The sequence below is a fragment of the Cavia porcellus genome, unplaced genomic scaffold, assembly GCF_034190915.1.
Source record: "Cavia porcellus strain 051 isolate PalLab524CR breed Dunkin Hartley unplaced genomic scaffold, mCavPor4.1 scaffold_15, whole genome shotgun sequence".
Classification (NCBI taxonomy): Eukaryota; Metazoa; Chordata; class Mammalia; order Rodentia; family Caviidae; genus Cavia; species Cavia porcellus.
In genome coordinates, this window is record NW_026947498.1 from 8,010,766 (window position 1) to 8,023,484 (window position 12,719).

At 50.1% G+C, this 12,719-nt stretch overlaps 1 protein-coding gene across 2 annotated transcripts; it reads right to left on the reverse strand.

Annotated features, from left to right (window-relative positions):
* Positions 1 to 2,176: 2,176 nt before the first annotated feature.
* Positions 2,177 to 11,576, reverse strand: Ndufv3 (NADH:ubiquinone oxidoreductase subunit V3). 2 transcript variants are annotated; one of them, XM_003463922.5, is made up of 4 exons: positions 11,417 to 11,576; positions 9,764 to 9,884; positions 4,904 to 5,914; positions 2,177 to 2,550 (listed from the first exon to the last, which is right to left on the reverse strand). In XM_003463922.5, exons 1-4 carry the CDS (start codon positions 11,462 to 11,464, stop codon positions 2,405 to 2,407), a joined length of 1,326 nt encoding a protein of 441 aa, XP_003463970.1. In that variant the 5' UTR covers positions 11,465 to 11,576; the 3' UTR covers positions 2,177 to 2,404. The 2 variants fall into 2 exon arrangements, with proteins under 2 accessions (XP_003463970.1, XP_005001066.1); XM_005001009.3 differs by lacking the exon at positions 4,904 to 5,914 and having other exon boundaries at positions 11,417 to 11,575.
* Between the last annotated feature and the right edge of the window lie 1,143 nt (positions 11,577 to 12,719).

Below are 12,719 nucleotides of genomic sequence, written 5' to 3' on the forward strand. Positions count from 1 at the left end.
TCAGGTGGTGGTGTAGTCAGGGATTGCAAGTAGAACAAGACAATATAGGACACATCATTTATATTATTTTATGATAGTCACCCAAGGAGTTGAATTCAAAGAAAGTACAGGAACTCTGTCTACACTGTGGGCCTGGATCCCACAGCAATGCCCTGCATGAGTCCAGCTGAAGACCTAAATAAAGCCCAAGACAATGCCTCCCACGAGTCCAACTGGAGGGCTAGAGCCCACAATGCAAGTCTGTATTATGGATCTGTGCTAGGAAGGCCCAAAAGTCAGTGGTGGAAACTAGAAAGTCTGTGCCAGTGGGGTGAAGGAGCTGTGCCAGCAAGTTGAGGGTTCTGCACTGGAGCCAAGAAGTGATGCTCAAAATAAGGGCCTGGGTGTTCCCCCAAAGCAGCACAGCCATCAGGGACAATGAGGTCCTGAGCTCTTCCAACAATGAGAACAGCTGAGTACATGCCAGGAAGCCAGCATAACAACTTCTCCTGGAGATCAAACAGCATGTCTTCCCTTCTGGAGTCAGGAAGCAATGCTCAACGTAAGGACCAGGGCTCCCCCAAAGCGAACCACAGCCACTCTCAGCAACAAGGTCCTGAGCTCCTCTGATGATAGCTGAATTCATATCAGGGGAGCCAGCTGACGAGCTCCCCCAGGAGAACCAACAGCTCCAAACAAGACTTAGGAGAACCCACAATGCCTAGCTCTTCCTCTCCATGTCTCTACACTGGAAACTTCCCTCAGCTGGCCATCTACACTCAGTACCATGCTGATTCAACACCGGTGCTAGGTTAACCACCAGTTACCAATCCACTATAGGTGGGAACCTGTCCTAGACACAGGCTGCTCCTGTCCAAGGAGATCTGCACCAGGGACGAGGGCCAATGTCCAAAGATGCCAGATTCGGGTGACAGAAAAACAACACACAGGTAAAACGATGATCTTACTTGTCATGTGTGTTACACTGGCGTAAAATCCCAGCAGAACAAATGCAATGCCAACACTCACACTGTGATAAATCAGACCAGTTTCTGGAAATCCATCTTAAGGCAGACAGTTCAGGCACAGACCTCACCAAAACCCAGGTGACCCGGACCTATTCCTACTTACCTCCACCCTGCACTGCTATGGCCCATGAGGACTTCCCAGATCTCAGGGCCAGCACAGGACACATGAGCAGCTGCGGTGGGCACACATCCCCTCCACCCTGGCCAGCCACCAGGAGAGGCGGGCAGTGTGGGATGCCACGGGCATTTGGTAATCTCAGGACTCCACTTCCTTCCTTGTTAGTAGCAACACTAACAGTGCGCTTAGAAGGGGCTGGCTGAGCTGCTAAGCCTCTCGGGAGGTTGGAGGTGAGGCTGAGGAGCGCCGTGCTGGTTTCCAGTGCTGTTTTCCATCTGGAATTCTAGGGCTAAGCCTCGGACATGTAGGATTACGGAAACATGAACCCAAGCTCCCCAATGCGCTGTACTGAGTTGGCTGGGGGTGGACAGGAGGCTGAGGACCAGAATGCAAATGAAAAAACCCTGAACGTGGCCCGGAACAAGGCCCTGAAGGAAAGCAAAGCAGAACAGGCGCACAGACTTCCCACACCCTCAGCCCTGGCTCGCTGCTTCCAGTGGCAGGGATGCACATCTCCCCTGGCCCCACAGGTGTTGGTGCCAAGGCTCCAGGTGACAGGCGCTCCCCTGGTCCCACAAGCACAGCCAGGTTCCCACTGGTGGTGCTTCCTGGCCGCCCAGAAGCCAACCCAGGCCCCCTGGGGACACAGCTGTCCTGAACAACACAGAACATTAAGCTGTGCTCACCTCGACACTCAAAAACTTCCTAATCGAACACCTGAAGAAGCCAGCCTGCTCTTTTTCTGATAAAATCCTCTAACGCCATAATTTCTGTGCAACTCTGTGGTCATGATGAGCAAAGCTCCCACTCCCAATCCAGCAAAGTGACCACAGAAAGCACCATGCTAGCAACACCTGCCCTCAGCCAGCCCTGACCTCGTGCCCACTGGAGGCTTTCTGTGTGGCACTGAGGTCAAGGACTTGCCTGTGGGCTACTGCCTTGATCCCCACGCAGCTCCTCAGGGTGCACTGTCTGAGTGGGCACTCAGCACACGGATGTGATTCACTGCTTGCCAGGGGTGCGAGGAAAGTCAGACACAGGTGAGACACCGTAATATTGGAACAATTTTATTTATTTTTTAATCTTCATTTTTTTGGTTGTTTGAAACAGAATCTCGCTATGTAGTTCAGGGTTGACCCTGAACGCACTACGTTGTCCTGAATGGCCCGGAACTCGGGGTGACCCTCCTGCCTCAGCCCGGAGCACAAGGATTACAGGTGTGTGAGATCAGGCCCCCTTGGAGTGATCGAGTTCTGCAGGCGGAGAGAGGCTGAGGTGTTCAGTGCCTCGGGGACTCCCGACCTGACGAGGGCTGGGGCAGCCTGAACTTGGAGAGGTTCAGGTTCAGGTCCAGAAAGGTGTATGTGTTGTAGTCATGGTGCTGCAGGTTCTTATAGGTGGTGTTGTCGTATGGCTCGGCAGACTCTGCAGAGGGGACAGTGACAGAGAGAGTTCTTTTAGAGACCCGCACACACACCCCTCTGCCCCCACTCCTTCCCCAGCGATGCCCACATTCTGACTTCCAGCCTAACTAGGAAAGAGAGCCCAGGAAAGCCACCACAGCTGCAGGAGCAAAACAAAGGCGTTAGTGGCACATTACTCCAAACTTACGGCCCCAAGGACTAAGTAAGCGAGTATGTGGCCACAGGGTCGGGGCACGGCTGCCACAGAACTCTGCGGAACTCTCCCCCAGCCCTGCCCTGGCCCTGTGAGGTCCCGAGTGCACCCCAGCTTCTACTCTGTTCCGGTGATGGAAGGTGGACACTCTCACCTCCCATCCTTGAAAGCTGAGAACACCTGGGGACTCTCATGCAAGGCCTTGCAGGTGCAGAAAGCCTCCCGGGCAGGGTGCTCTCCAGCATGGGCCACAGAGGAGCCGTCTGCAGAAGCGCTGTCTCAGGCAGGAGCTAAGCAAGCCTCCGTCTCCAGCACTGGGAGAGGTGGTAAGAGCGGCAGCACAGGGAAGGGAGTCAGAAATGGGACGCACAGTTTCTGCTATTTTAACTTTTTTTTTTTTAAATTGCTGTCTTCAGATTCACAGACAAAAATACTAATTTCATTTTTCTTTCAATGGAAAAAAATAAAAGCCACGTACTCAAGCACTTGGTGGTCTTAAAATGTGGGTCGAAGCCAAAGGAACCCTGCTGTGTGATGTGTGACATGTGGCCTGTGATAGGCCAAGCGGCAAGGAAAGCACACGGCACAGCTGAGATCTAGTCAGGGTCCTGCAGACCCCACCTTCTGGACACGGGGCTTGGGCTGTCCCAGAGCCCACTCAGACTGCATGGAAACTACTTCAGCACTCTCCATGCTTCCCATCAAAACCAAGAGCCCTCCTCTTCCTATCTGGTCATCTTAGACAGAAACCTGCAGACGCCGTGCCCACCCTTGAGCACTGAAGGGCTGGTGCATTCCTGCAGTGGCCTGCAGGCCACCCCCACCCACCCACCCGCAGGCTGCACTGCGGGGTCTTCCTCGGCCTTCCAGAGCACAGACAGCGCCAACAAGCAACACAGGTATCTCCTGCCTTCTGAGGCGCTGGCTGGGGATGGATCTCAGGCCTTGCTCACACTCAGCTCCTCCCCAACCTCAAAAGCTTCCTCCTCCAGAGAGGCCTGCGACCTGATTGCCTCAAGCCCTGTGCCTTCCTCCCAAGGGCCCTGGCATGTGCCCGCCTGAGAGAAGGGCAGAAACTGACAGCACAGAGAAGAAGCCTGGCAACTTAGCATCTTAAGGAAAGACAGAGCAAATGGCAGGAGAAGGAAGCACATACATCCTGTCAGCACCCGACAACGCATCCAGTAACACAAATCAGGCTGAAACGAGGCTTCAGAAGAAATGAGAACCTGCATGTGGTGGTTCACTCTGTATCCCAGCACTCGGAAGGCTGAGATAGGAGGACCCTGAGTTAAAGCCAGCCTGGGAGACACAGCAAGGCCCTATCTCTAAAAACAAACAAACTAACAAACAAAAGAATGCAGCGTGGGCCGAAGGAAGAAGAAGCTTTGTTAGTGATGAAGCATTTTAAGGAAGTTCGGAGGGGCCAGACTCTAAAACTGAAGGTCTCCATTGATGTCTGCCTATGACCCAGCTGGAGCACCTGAGGAAGCGAAGCAGACCAGGAATGTGGTAAAGAGGCCCTTCGGGAAATTCCTTCTGGAGAGCTGCAGCTGCCCACTGTGTCCAGGCAAATCACAGCAGGACATGCTCTGCTTCAGTCCCACCTCGTGGACTTTGGCTCCTGGACCAGGGTGCTCAGAGTGGTCACCCGAGGGCTGCCCTTCTAGGCTGGGCCTCCCCCTCCTTTACGAATACACAGGCAGCCAAGAAGGTGGAGCAGCGATGTCAAACTGCCAATTTCCAAAAATGCAACTAAGTCAGGCATGGTGGCCATGCCTGTGATACCAGAACTTGGGAGACTGAAGCAGGAGGACTGTTGTGAGTTGAAGACCAGCTTAGACTACATAGTGAGACCCTGTCTCAAAACACCAAGACAAACAAAACGCCATCAGAATTATACTGGTTAAGAGCACTCAAGTGGACCAAGGATATATACTTCCATTCCAAAAGAAGTGGAGACTATCTTAGGGTTTGTGGGTACAGAGGTGTCCCGTCAAGAGCTGAGATATGCTCTGTTCAGCTGGGACAGCCTTAGCAGCTGCTTCCGGTCCATGGTCCAGTCATGGTCATGTTTCTTTCTAAGCACATGGGAACTCAAAGCTTTCTTAGGGCCTAGCTGCCACCCAGGGACAGGAGGAATGGATGAGGTGAGATGTACCCTGTGTGTCGCCCAGGGCCTCCAGAGGCGGGGCTGCACCCTCCGTGGGCTTCAGGCCTGTGGTCTGCGCCTCTTCTTTCTGCACAGGGGCTGGCTTCAGACTTCTCAGGGTCCCCTGATCTTCTGGGGTCTCCTGCTTGGCCTCTGAGTGTCCTCCTCCAACCTGCTTCCCAGCTATTTCTTGTTGGGCGCAAGGAGGAGCCGGCCTCCTGCCAGGCTGTGGTACTTGGGGCCCAGGTCCAGCAACCTTCTGGGTTCCTGGTGCGGGGAATGGGTTACCTCCTGCCTGCGTGGACAACTTGGCCTCTGCACGGTCAAGTGAGATTCCTTCCGCTCCCGGGGGCTCCGGGCTTTCTTTCACCAGTTCATTTGGCCTGCGTGTTTTCTGTGATTTCTTTTCCTTTGCACCCTGCTTCAAAACAGCTCCCTCAGCTTGGGACCTGGGTGTTATGCGTTCGGGAATGGCCTCTTCTCTGCCCTCTAAAGGCTTGGTGGGGCTCTTCCTTTTCTTCTCCAGCTGAGAGGCCCTCTCTGGGGTGGTGACATCTGCATGTGGCTTCTGCCCCTTGCTCTTCTCTTTTGCAGATGCTGTGACTCTGGGGGTTCTGTTCTCAGAGGGCCTGGTGGCCTCTGGGCTTGGAGAGCCTCCCTGGCTTTTGCGCCCCTCTCGGGGACCAGCTTCCAGGACATCCCTCTCCTCGTCAGATTCGGACTCTGAGGAGCTGGATGAGGAGGAGGACGACTCATCTGTCACCTTGTGGGTATCTTGATGAGCCTCTGCGCCCCCACCCTGCGCTCTGAGTGGAGCTGGAACCTTCTGAGGAAACACTACCAAAGTCTTTGTTGCCAAAGCTTTCGAGAGCCCTTCCTCTGTGAACAGCTTAGTGCCAGCTGCCACCCTGCTTCTGCTCCCAGGGGCTGGGGAGGAAGCTCGCGGAGACGAGCTTGGGGGTGCCGCAGCTTCGGGGTAGGTGGTTAGTAGCTTGCCCCTCTCCTTTGGTTCCTCTACATCTGGGAAACGGCATAAAGAGGGACATTATTTGCAAAACTTCATTAAACAACTTCAAATCATTAGACATGTCACTGACGGTGCGCTGCATACCAATGTATTACTTATAGTCTTCAAAACAAGACACCTGAGACAGCTTCTGGGGACACCTCTCCCGAGCGAATGCCAAGCCACATGTGTGGAGAGGCGGTGAAAAGTGGAGACATTCTCCTTTATAGTTGAAGACTTTAAAGATAGAAGTTTTTTAACCAATAGCACCTTGGCACTTGGGAGGCTGAGGCAGGATGACTGCCTTGAGTTCAAGGCCTACATAGCAAGATCTTGTCTCAAAAACAAAAGAAACCAGAAGTGACACATTTGCCTCTATCAATGATGGTTTCATGGATAATAATTTTTAAAAACTATTTCACCAAGTTCAGGATAAACTAAAATAGGTATTTTCTGGTAACTACTGAAATTTTATAGTTGTATAATTTACTGAAGTCCTAAAATTATCCATCTGGTACCTTTCAAGTTTTAAACAGGTTCAGGGGTTGCCTGGTAGACCCCCAAAAGCCTGGATTGGGCCTGAGGTATGCACAGGTGTGTATGCAAGAGAGGGAGGGCAATGCAGTTCCAGGAAAGGAAGAAAAGTCTTGCTCACTGGTGATTTCTTCAGTCAAAAGAACTAAAGTACTGCAATATCAAAAAGGTCCAGAATAAAAAATGTCCTATATATCATTGGAAAAACACTTTAAAATGAAAAAAAAATTTTTTTTAAAGTGCTAATATCCTTTTTTGAGACAGTGTTTCACTGTGTAACCCTTAACCTTATTATGGGGCCTTGATCTCCCAGCAATCCTCCTGGCTCAGCCTCCTACATGCTGGGATTACAAATGTGCACCAGCACACTTGGTTCATCTTAATATTCCATAATCACTTATGAAAAAATGAAATAATATATTGATCAGAGTCAATTTCATTACATTTTCTCAGGTGGCAATAAATGGTCTAACCATACCATAAGAAGAAAAAGTTTTTTTTTAAAATAAATTCAACTACATCCAAACCTGAAGCAACAGTTGAAAGTTGAAAGTGTAACAGACAAATAGATGTTACAGTCTGTTTGTATCACAGAACATCTGGAGATAAAACTCGCCTTCTAGCTGGCCACCCTGCAGCACCACACAGAAGGCCGAGTGTTTTCTGAGACTGGGGACCCACGACTGATGGGAGGCAGCTGAAGCTCATCAGAAGCGGCCCAAGGTGGACATGCACTGCGAGAAGCCCTGACAGAGGAGCCTCAGCAGCAGGTGACCGCTGGACCTGCTCGGCCTGGAACCCACGCTGAGCTGCTGGGGCAGTTCCTGGGCACAGTGAATGGGATGCAGGGCACAGGCATGGGTCTCTGTCCCTGACCAGTGCCGCTCGGCTCAGAAAGGCCTACAGCCAGCAGAAGAGTCGAGGCCTTCAGAGCCCGCAGCCTAGCCATCAGTGATCGCCTTTATTTTGAGCATGGACCCTCCAAGGTGGAAAAGTTCTTCAAAATAAGCCTGTCTTCTTCTTTTCTTTTTTTTTTTTTTGTACTGGGAATCAAACTCAGGCCTCACACTTGCCAGGCAGCACTGTACTGCTGAGCTACCTATCCCTACCCCCTAAAATAAGGCTACCTTAAAGGACTACTTTTTTTTTTTTAATTTTTCTTTTAAAAAAGAAAAAAACAATAAAAACAAAGATACTCAATTTTTTTTGGCTTTTTCATTTTTTATCGGTACCAGGGATTGAACTCACGACTGCCTGCTTGCAAGGCAGGTGCTTATGCTGCTGAGCTAAATCCCCAGCCCCCAAAGATACTCAATTTCAAAAACAAGTAGGAAACTGACAATGGTTAATATATTATGTATTGTTATCTTCAAAGCAGGTGCTCATAAAGGACCTGCTTTGGATAGAAAAATGGTAAGGAATGAATCTTTTGAAATTTGTTTTTATTTTTAATTATTATTGTTGCAGTGTTAGGGATACAAAATAGAAAGAAAGTTTCAGCAGTGATTGGCAATGAGGTGTTACAAATTTTGTTTGGAATGGAAATTATGTATCCTATAATAAGTTCCTTGTTCAGGCTAGGTACTGGGGCAGTCCTAGGGAAGGGCAAACAGCTCACAGCAAACCTGCTTCTGCCTCTCTGGCCCTCTTTGTGGCTCAGGAAGAAGCCTGCTGGGCTGATCTGCTGCTGCTGCCTCTAAAACGCACCAAACCCAGTGTCCACACGGCATCTGTGCTCAGCAGTGCAGGAGACGGCACCCAGAAGATTACACCACACCACAGGAAACTGCCTGCCCTGAGTGCAAGAACCTCACCGCTAGTTCTCAGCTACCTCGAGAGTCAAGAGTTTCAGCCGGACACTGCTTTCTTTGAGAGACAAGGCAACAGAACACCTAGGGGCCACGATCAGACTACTCGCCATGCAGGACTCCCTCAATGTAGTGACCGACTTTCAGGAGGTCCCAGCCCTCACCTGAGACCACACCGCCTTTGCAAAAGGCAGGCCTCTGAATACGAGGTCTCCGTACTGCCTCTGTCTTCTCTCCAAGCAGAACTTACATCTTCCGATTTTCTTTCTGGCTTGGCTTTTTGCATGATCTTCGTTTTTCCCAATAGAAAACATGACTGCAACCTTAGAACTACTAGCCTTGGTAATGTCACAAAACTAACCCAGGGATCAAAGCGCAAAGACGACACAGGGTACAGTTACACTTTACAGAATAATTAGATGGCATTTGACTGTGACTCTCTTTGTTAAATGAATGCACAAAAACTGTGACTTTTCAGAGGCAAGAAAGGATAGTGATTTAAACGTGGGCTGTGGCTGAAACGCCTGGGTTCAAAGCTGGATTCCCTGCTGCCCCTTGGGACACTTTGGCCACGGGATAAGGGCCACAAGCTCAGTCTGCAGCAGCAGAGGACAATACACAGGACATGCTCAGTGCAGCCAGCGGTGTGACAGCTGTCACGAAACACAGCAAACTGTTTGCAGAGACTCCTCACTTTTAAATCTGACATGGGGCTTGAACTAGAAAATTAACTTTGGCTTCTCAACATACTCCTTAAAGAGCTGCAGGAAATCACTCCATCCACAGCTCAGCACTGGTGTGCAGTGCCCAAAACACAGGTTTTCACAGACGGTCAGTACTGAACAGCTGCAATGGGCCCAGAACATAGTCAACGCTCGGTAACAAGGAACAGAACATAAAATTACTCCCAAGAGAGAAATATTTAAATATTCTGTCCCATGTCCTATTTTCCTGCGATGAGGACAGGCTATTTTCACATTTAGGCAGGAAAAAAAACTAGTGATAAAAGTCAAAATGACCGTGTAAAGAGCTGGAAACAGATCAGGCACCATGCATCAGCAAAATGAGTCACAGGAGAAAACTGTCCAATTTTAATGCTCTCCGGAGTCCTACAACAATGCCTGCAATCTTGGGCAGATGGAGGAAAGCCAGGGAGACCACAACTGGAGCTTGGAGAGGACAACGGCCAATAGGGAAGAGGGTCCCACTGCCTCAGGCTATCGAGGGACCTGGAGGGCCAAGAACAGACACAGGACCTTCACTCAGGACCACCCGCTTCCTGTTGGCCTGACACTTGGAAAACACTAAAACAAACAGCACTATCATGAGCCAAAGACTATGACTGTGTGTGTCTGGTGTGACATCTGCCACCAATCTTATGTCTCACTAGCATCCTGACCCTGCAAAGACGAAGAGCCAGACATCTTGTAGCTGGTAAAACATATTTTCATGCTTGAGAGGTTGAACTCTTTATCATGCATTCTTTGTCCCTCATTCAGTGTCCCACCACTGAAATCTTACTTTTTGGTGGACTTTGTTTCCTGGGATTTGCTGGCAGTTCCTTTTCATTCTTCCCTGATTGTGCAGAGCGAGAAACTGTAGAAGCAGGTCCTCGAAATACTGGCACTTCCAGGAGCACCGTCTGATGACAGAGTTAGCAAACATGTGCATTTAGAGTATTATAACAGCTACTGCTCCATACAAACACCATGTATCACACCACCTGTGAGTGCTCATGTGTCTTAAAGAGACTATTACAATTTTCATAACAAGAGCATATTATGGAATTTTTGCAAAATACAAAAAGTTGCAAAAAAAAAAAAAAAGGCAACTGCTATGAACATGTGGATCAATGAAAGATGTTCTATGCCTATTTTCTAGCCTCCTTTCAAACTACAAGATACTGTTTCTTGGGGGCTGGGGATTTAGCTCAGCAGCATAAGCGCCTGCCTTACAAGCAGGCAGTCGTGAGTTCGATCCCTGGTACCCATAAAAAGGAAAAAGACAAAAAAGATACTGTTTCTTTTAGTAACAGAAATACAGCCATTAAAAGTTACAGAAATGTTTCTTAAGTAGTTAAAATTTAAGCAAAAAAAAAAAAAAAACCCCAAAAAACAACATTTAATATATTGATTCACTCAGCTCATAATCACCAAGGCCTCCTTCCCCTAGATTCAGGTAGTACAGCGCTTTAGGTGCAACAAAAAAGAAAAATGTGCAAACATTTTATATACATAAAGCTCCACAAAATCGTTGGGAACTACACACTGAAGGAATAAAGAGTGGATAGCGGGCAGTGGCTTCCCTCTCTCACACTTTAAATTGTTCTGTAGTACAGTACTGCTTTTAGGAGCATTTGCGTGTGTGTGTTAACTGGTGGAGTGCACATGTGTGCGGAGCTGGGTACATTCAACACAAAATTCTCTTAAAAAGGTTAAGAGGCTAAATATTTTTTGGCGTTTTTGCTTTTGTAGCAAGAACCATCTTTTTAAAATATTTATTTATTTATTTATTGTCTTGAGACAAGGTCTCCATACGCACTTCACACTGCCCTTGAGATCACTTTGTAGCCCACAATGGTCTTGAACTCGCAAGGATCCTCCTGCCTCAGCCTCCTGGGTATTGGGTATTAGAGGCATGAGCGACCATGCCAGGCTCATTTTTTTTTTTTTTTTATTGGTACCGGGGATCGAACTCGCGACTGCGCACTTGCAAGGCAGGCGCTTATGCCGCTGAGCCCAATCCCCAGCCCTGACCCGCTCATTTTTTAAAAATGTTAAACTTGCCAGTTGGCCCCACAAAGGGGCGTAGAGAGGCCACGCCCCTTTTCCCGGGCCAGCTTAATGCCTGGTCATCCCATAAGTCGCCGGGTCACAGGTCCCTAAAGCCCCTTCGTTTCACTAGCCTGCCTGCAGCTGAGGAGCAGCGGGACTTGTGCGGCAGAGTCCGGCTTCACGCTAAGAAAGTCCTTCAGGAAGCTGCGCGCTGACAGGTGTCACGCCGGACACTCAGCGCCCCCCGGCGGGTTACCCGGGACCTTCCGCCGCGCAGGTGACCTCGCGCGGGCGGTAGAGGGGACGCTCTCTGGCACCATGCTGGCCTCGCTGCGCGCGGCTCGGCGGGCGCCGCTCCCTCACCCCGGCCTCCCACGGCCTCCATCAGTTCCTTCTTTACCTTCAGCGCCTCAGCTGGCCCCCGCCGCAGCAGAAGCCGAACCGCCATAGCGCAGATTAGGGAGAGCGGACGTCGCTTTAGGGACGCGCCCTGCGCGCCTACGCCGCCCGAGGACCCGCCCCTGCGGCAGCATCCGCCAATCACAGACTAGCAGGGCCAGGGCGGAGCCAAAAGGCCTGCGCGCGCATCCTCAGCAGGTTCCTTGCTCCCGGAGCTCCGCCTTGAAACCACGCCCTCAAGCAGAGGTCTCCAATCACCGAGAGGAGCGAGAAGCCCCGCCTCCATATTTTGACCTTGGGAGGGGCGGGGCGCCTGCTTGCTGCTCTTGGGGCCACCAGAAGTCTAGAATCCACGGTGAGATCAGAATGTGCGATGATTGTTTAAGTTGAAAAAAAAATTACAGTAAAATACACTGCCACGAGCCTCCGTTAAAGTCCTAGCCCTTGCTTCTAACGCACTTCTTTTTTTTTTTTATCGTTTTCCTTTTTATCGATACCAGGTTTCGAACTCACGACTCCCTGCTTTCAAGGCAGGCGCTTATGCCGCTGAGCTAAATCCCCAGCCCCTAACGCACTTCTTTTGTTTAAGGTTTTGAGACAGGGTCTTAGTGTGTATTCCATACTGCTCTCTGATTCATGGTGACCCTCCAGTCGCAGCCTCTTGAGAATTGGGATGCCTAGCATGCACCTCCACGCCTGGTCCTTGGAACACACTCATCCCGTGGGCCTGGCCACCTTATGCAACAGCTCTGGAGCCCTCTTTCCTGAGTGTTTTTATGAGGTGTAATACAAAACAGCGTGGTCTAACAGAAAGGCAGGCTCGTAAGAACATGACGCTGAGTCCTAATCCACCTAGTTCACTAGATTGGCCACCGCGTGACTTTGGGCTCTTCCCCAGAGTCAAAAAGACCATGAAAGGGAAACACTGAGTCAATTTAGGTCATCGAGACAGCGAAGATAGTGCAATTCACAAAGACACCCAGGAAAGAGGATTCCAGAGCAAGTGGCAAACATGGAATACGGGTGTGAAGACAGGAAGTGTTCTGAGAGGGATTCATGGCACTTTTTTTTTTAAAGCACTCACTACTTTTTTGATCCCACCTGTGGTTGTTGGCGGTGGCTCCCTTCTCTCCACATCTGCAAAGGCCAGAGTTTCCACTGGACTGCCTCTCCCCTCTCTCCTTTTAGCCTTGCAGCCTTAAATTGGAAATCTCCCTGAGGGCCACAGCCCTACAAATCATGCCCTTCGAGTTTCTGGCCCTACCTGATCTTTCCCTAGGTATTGCAGGTTTGCAAACTACTTG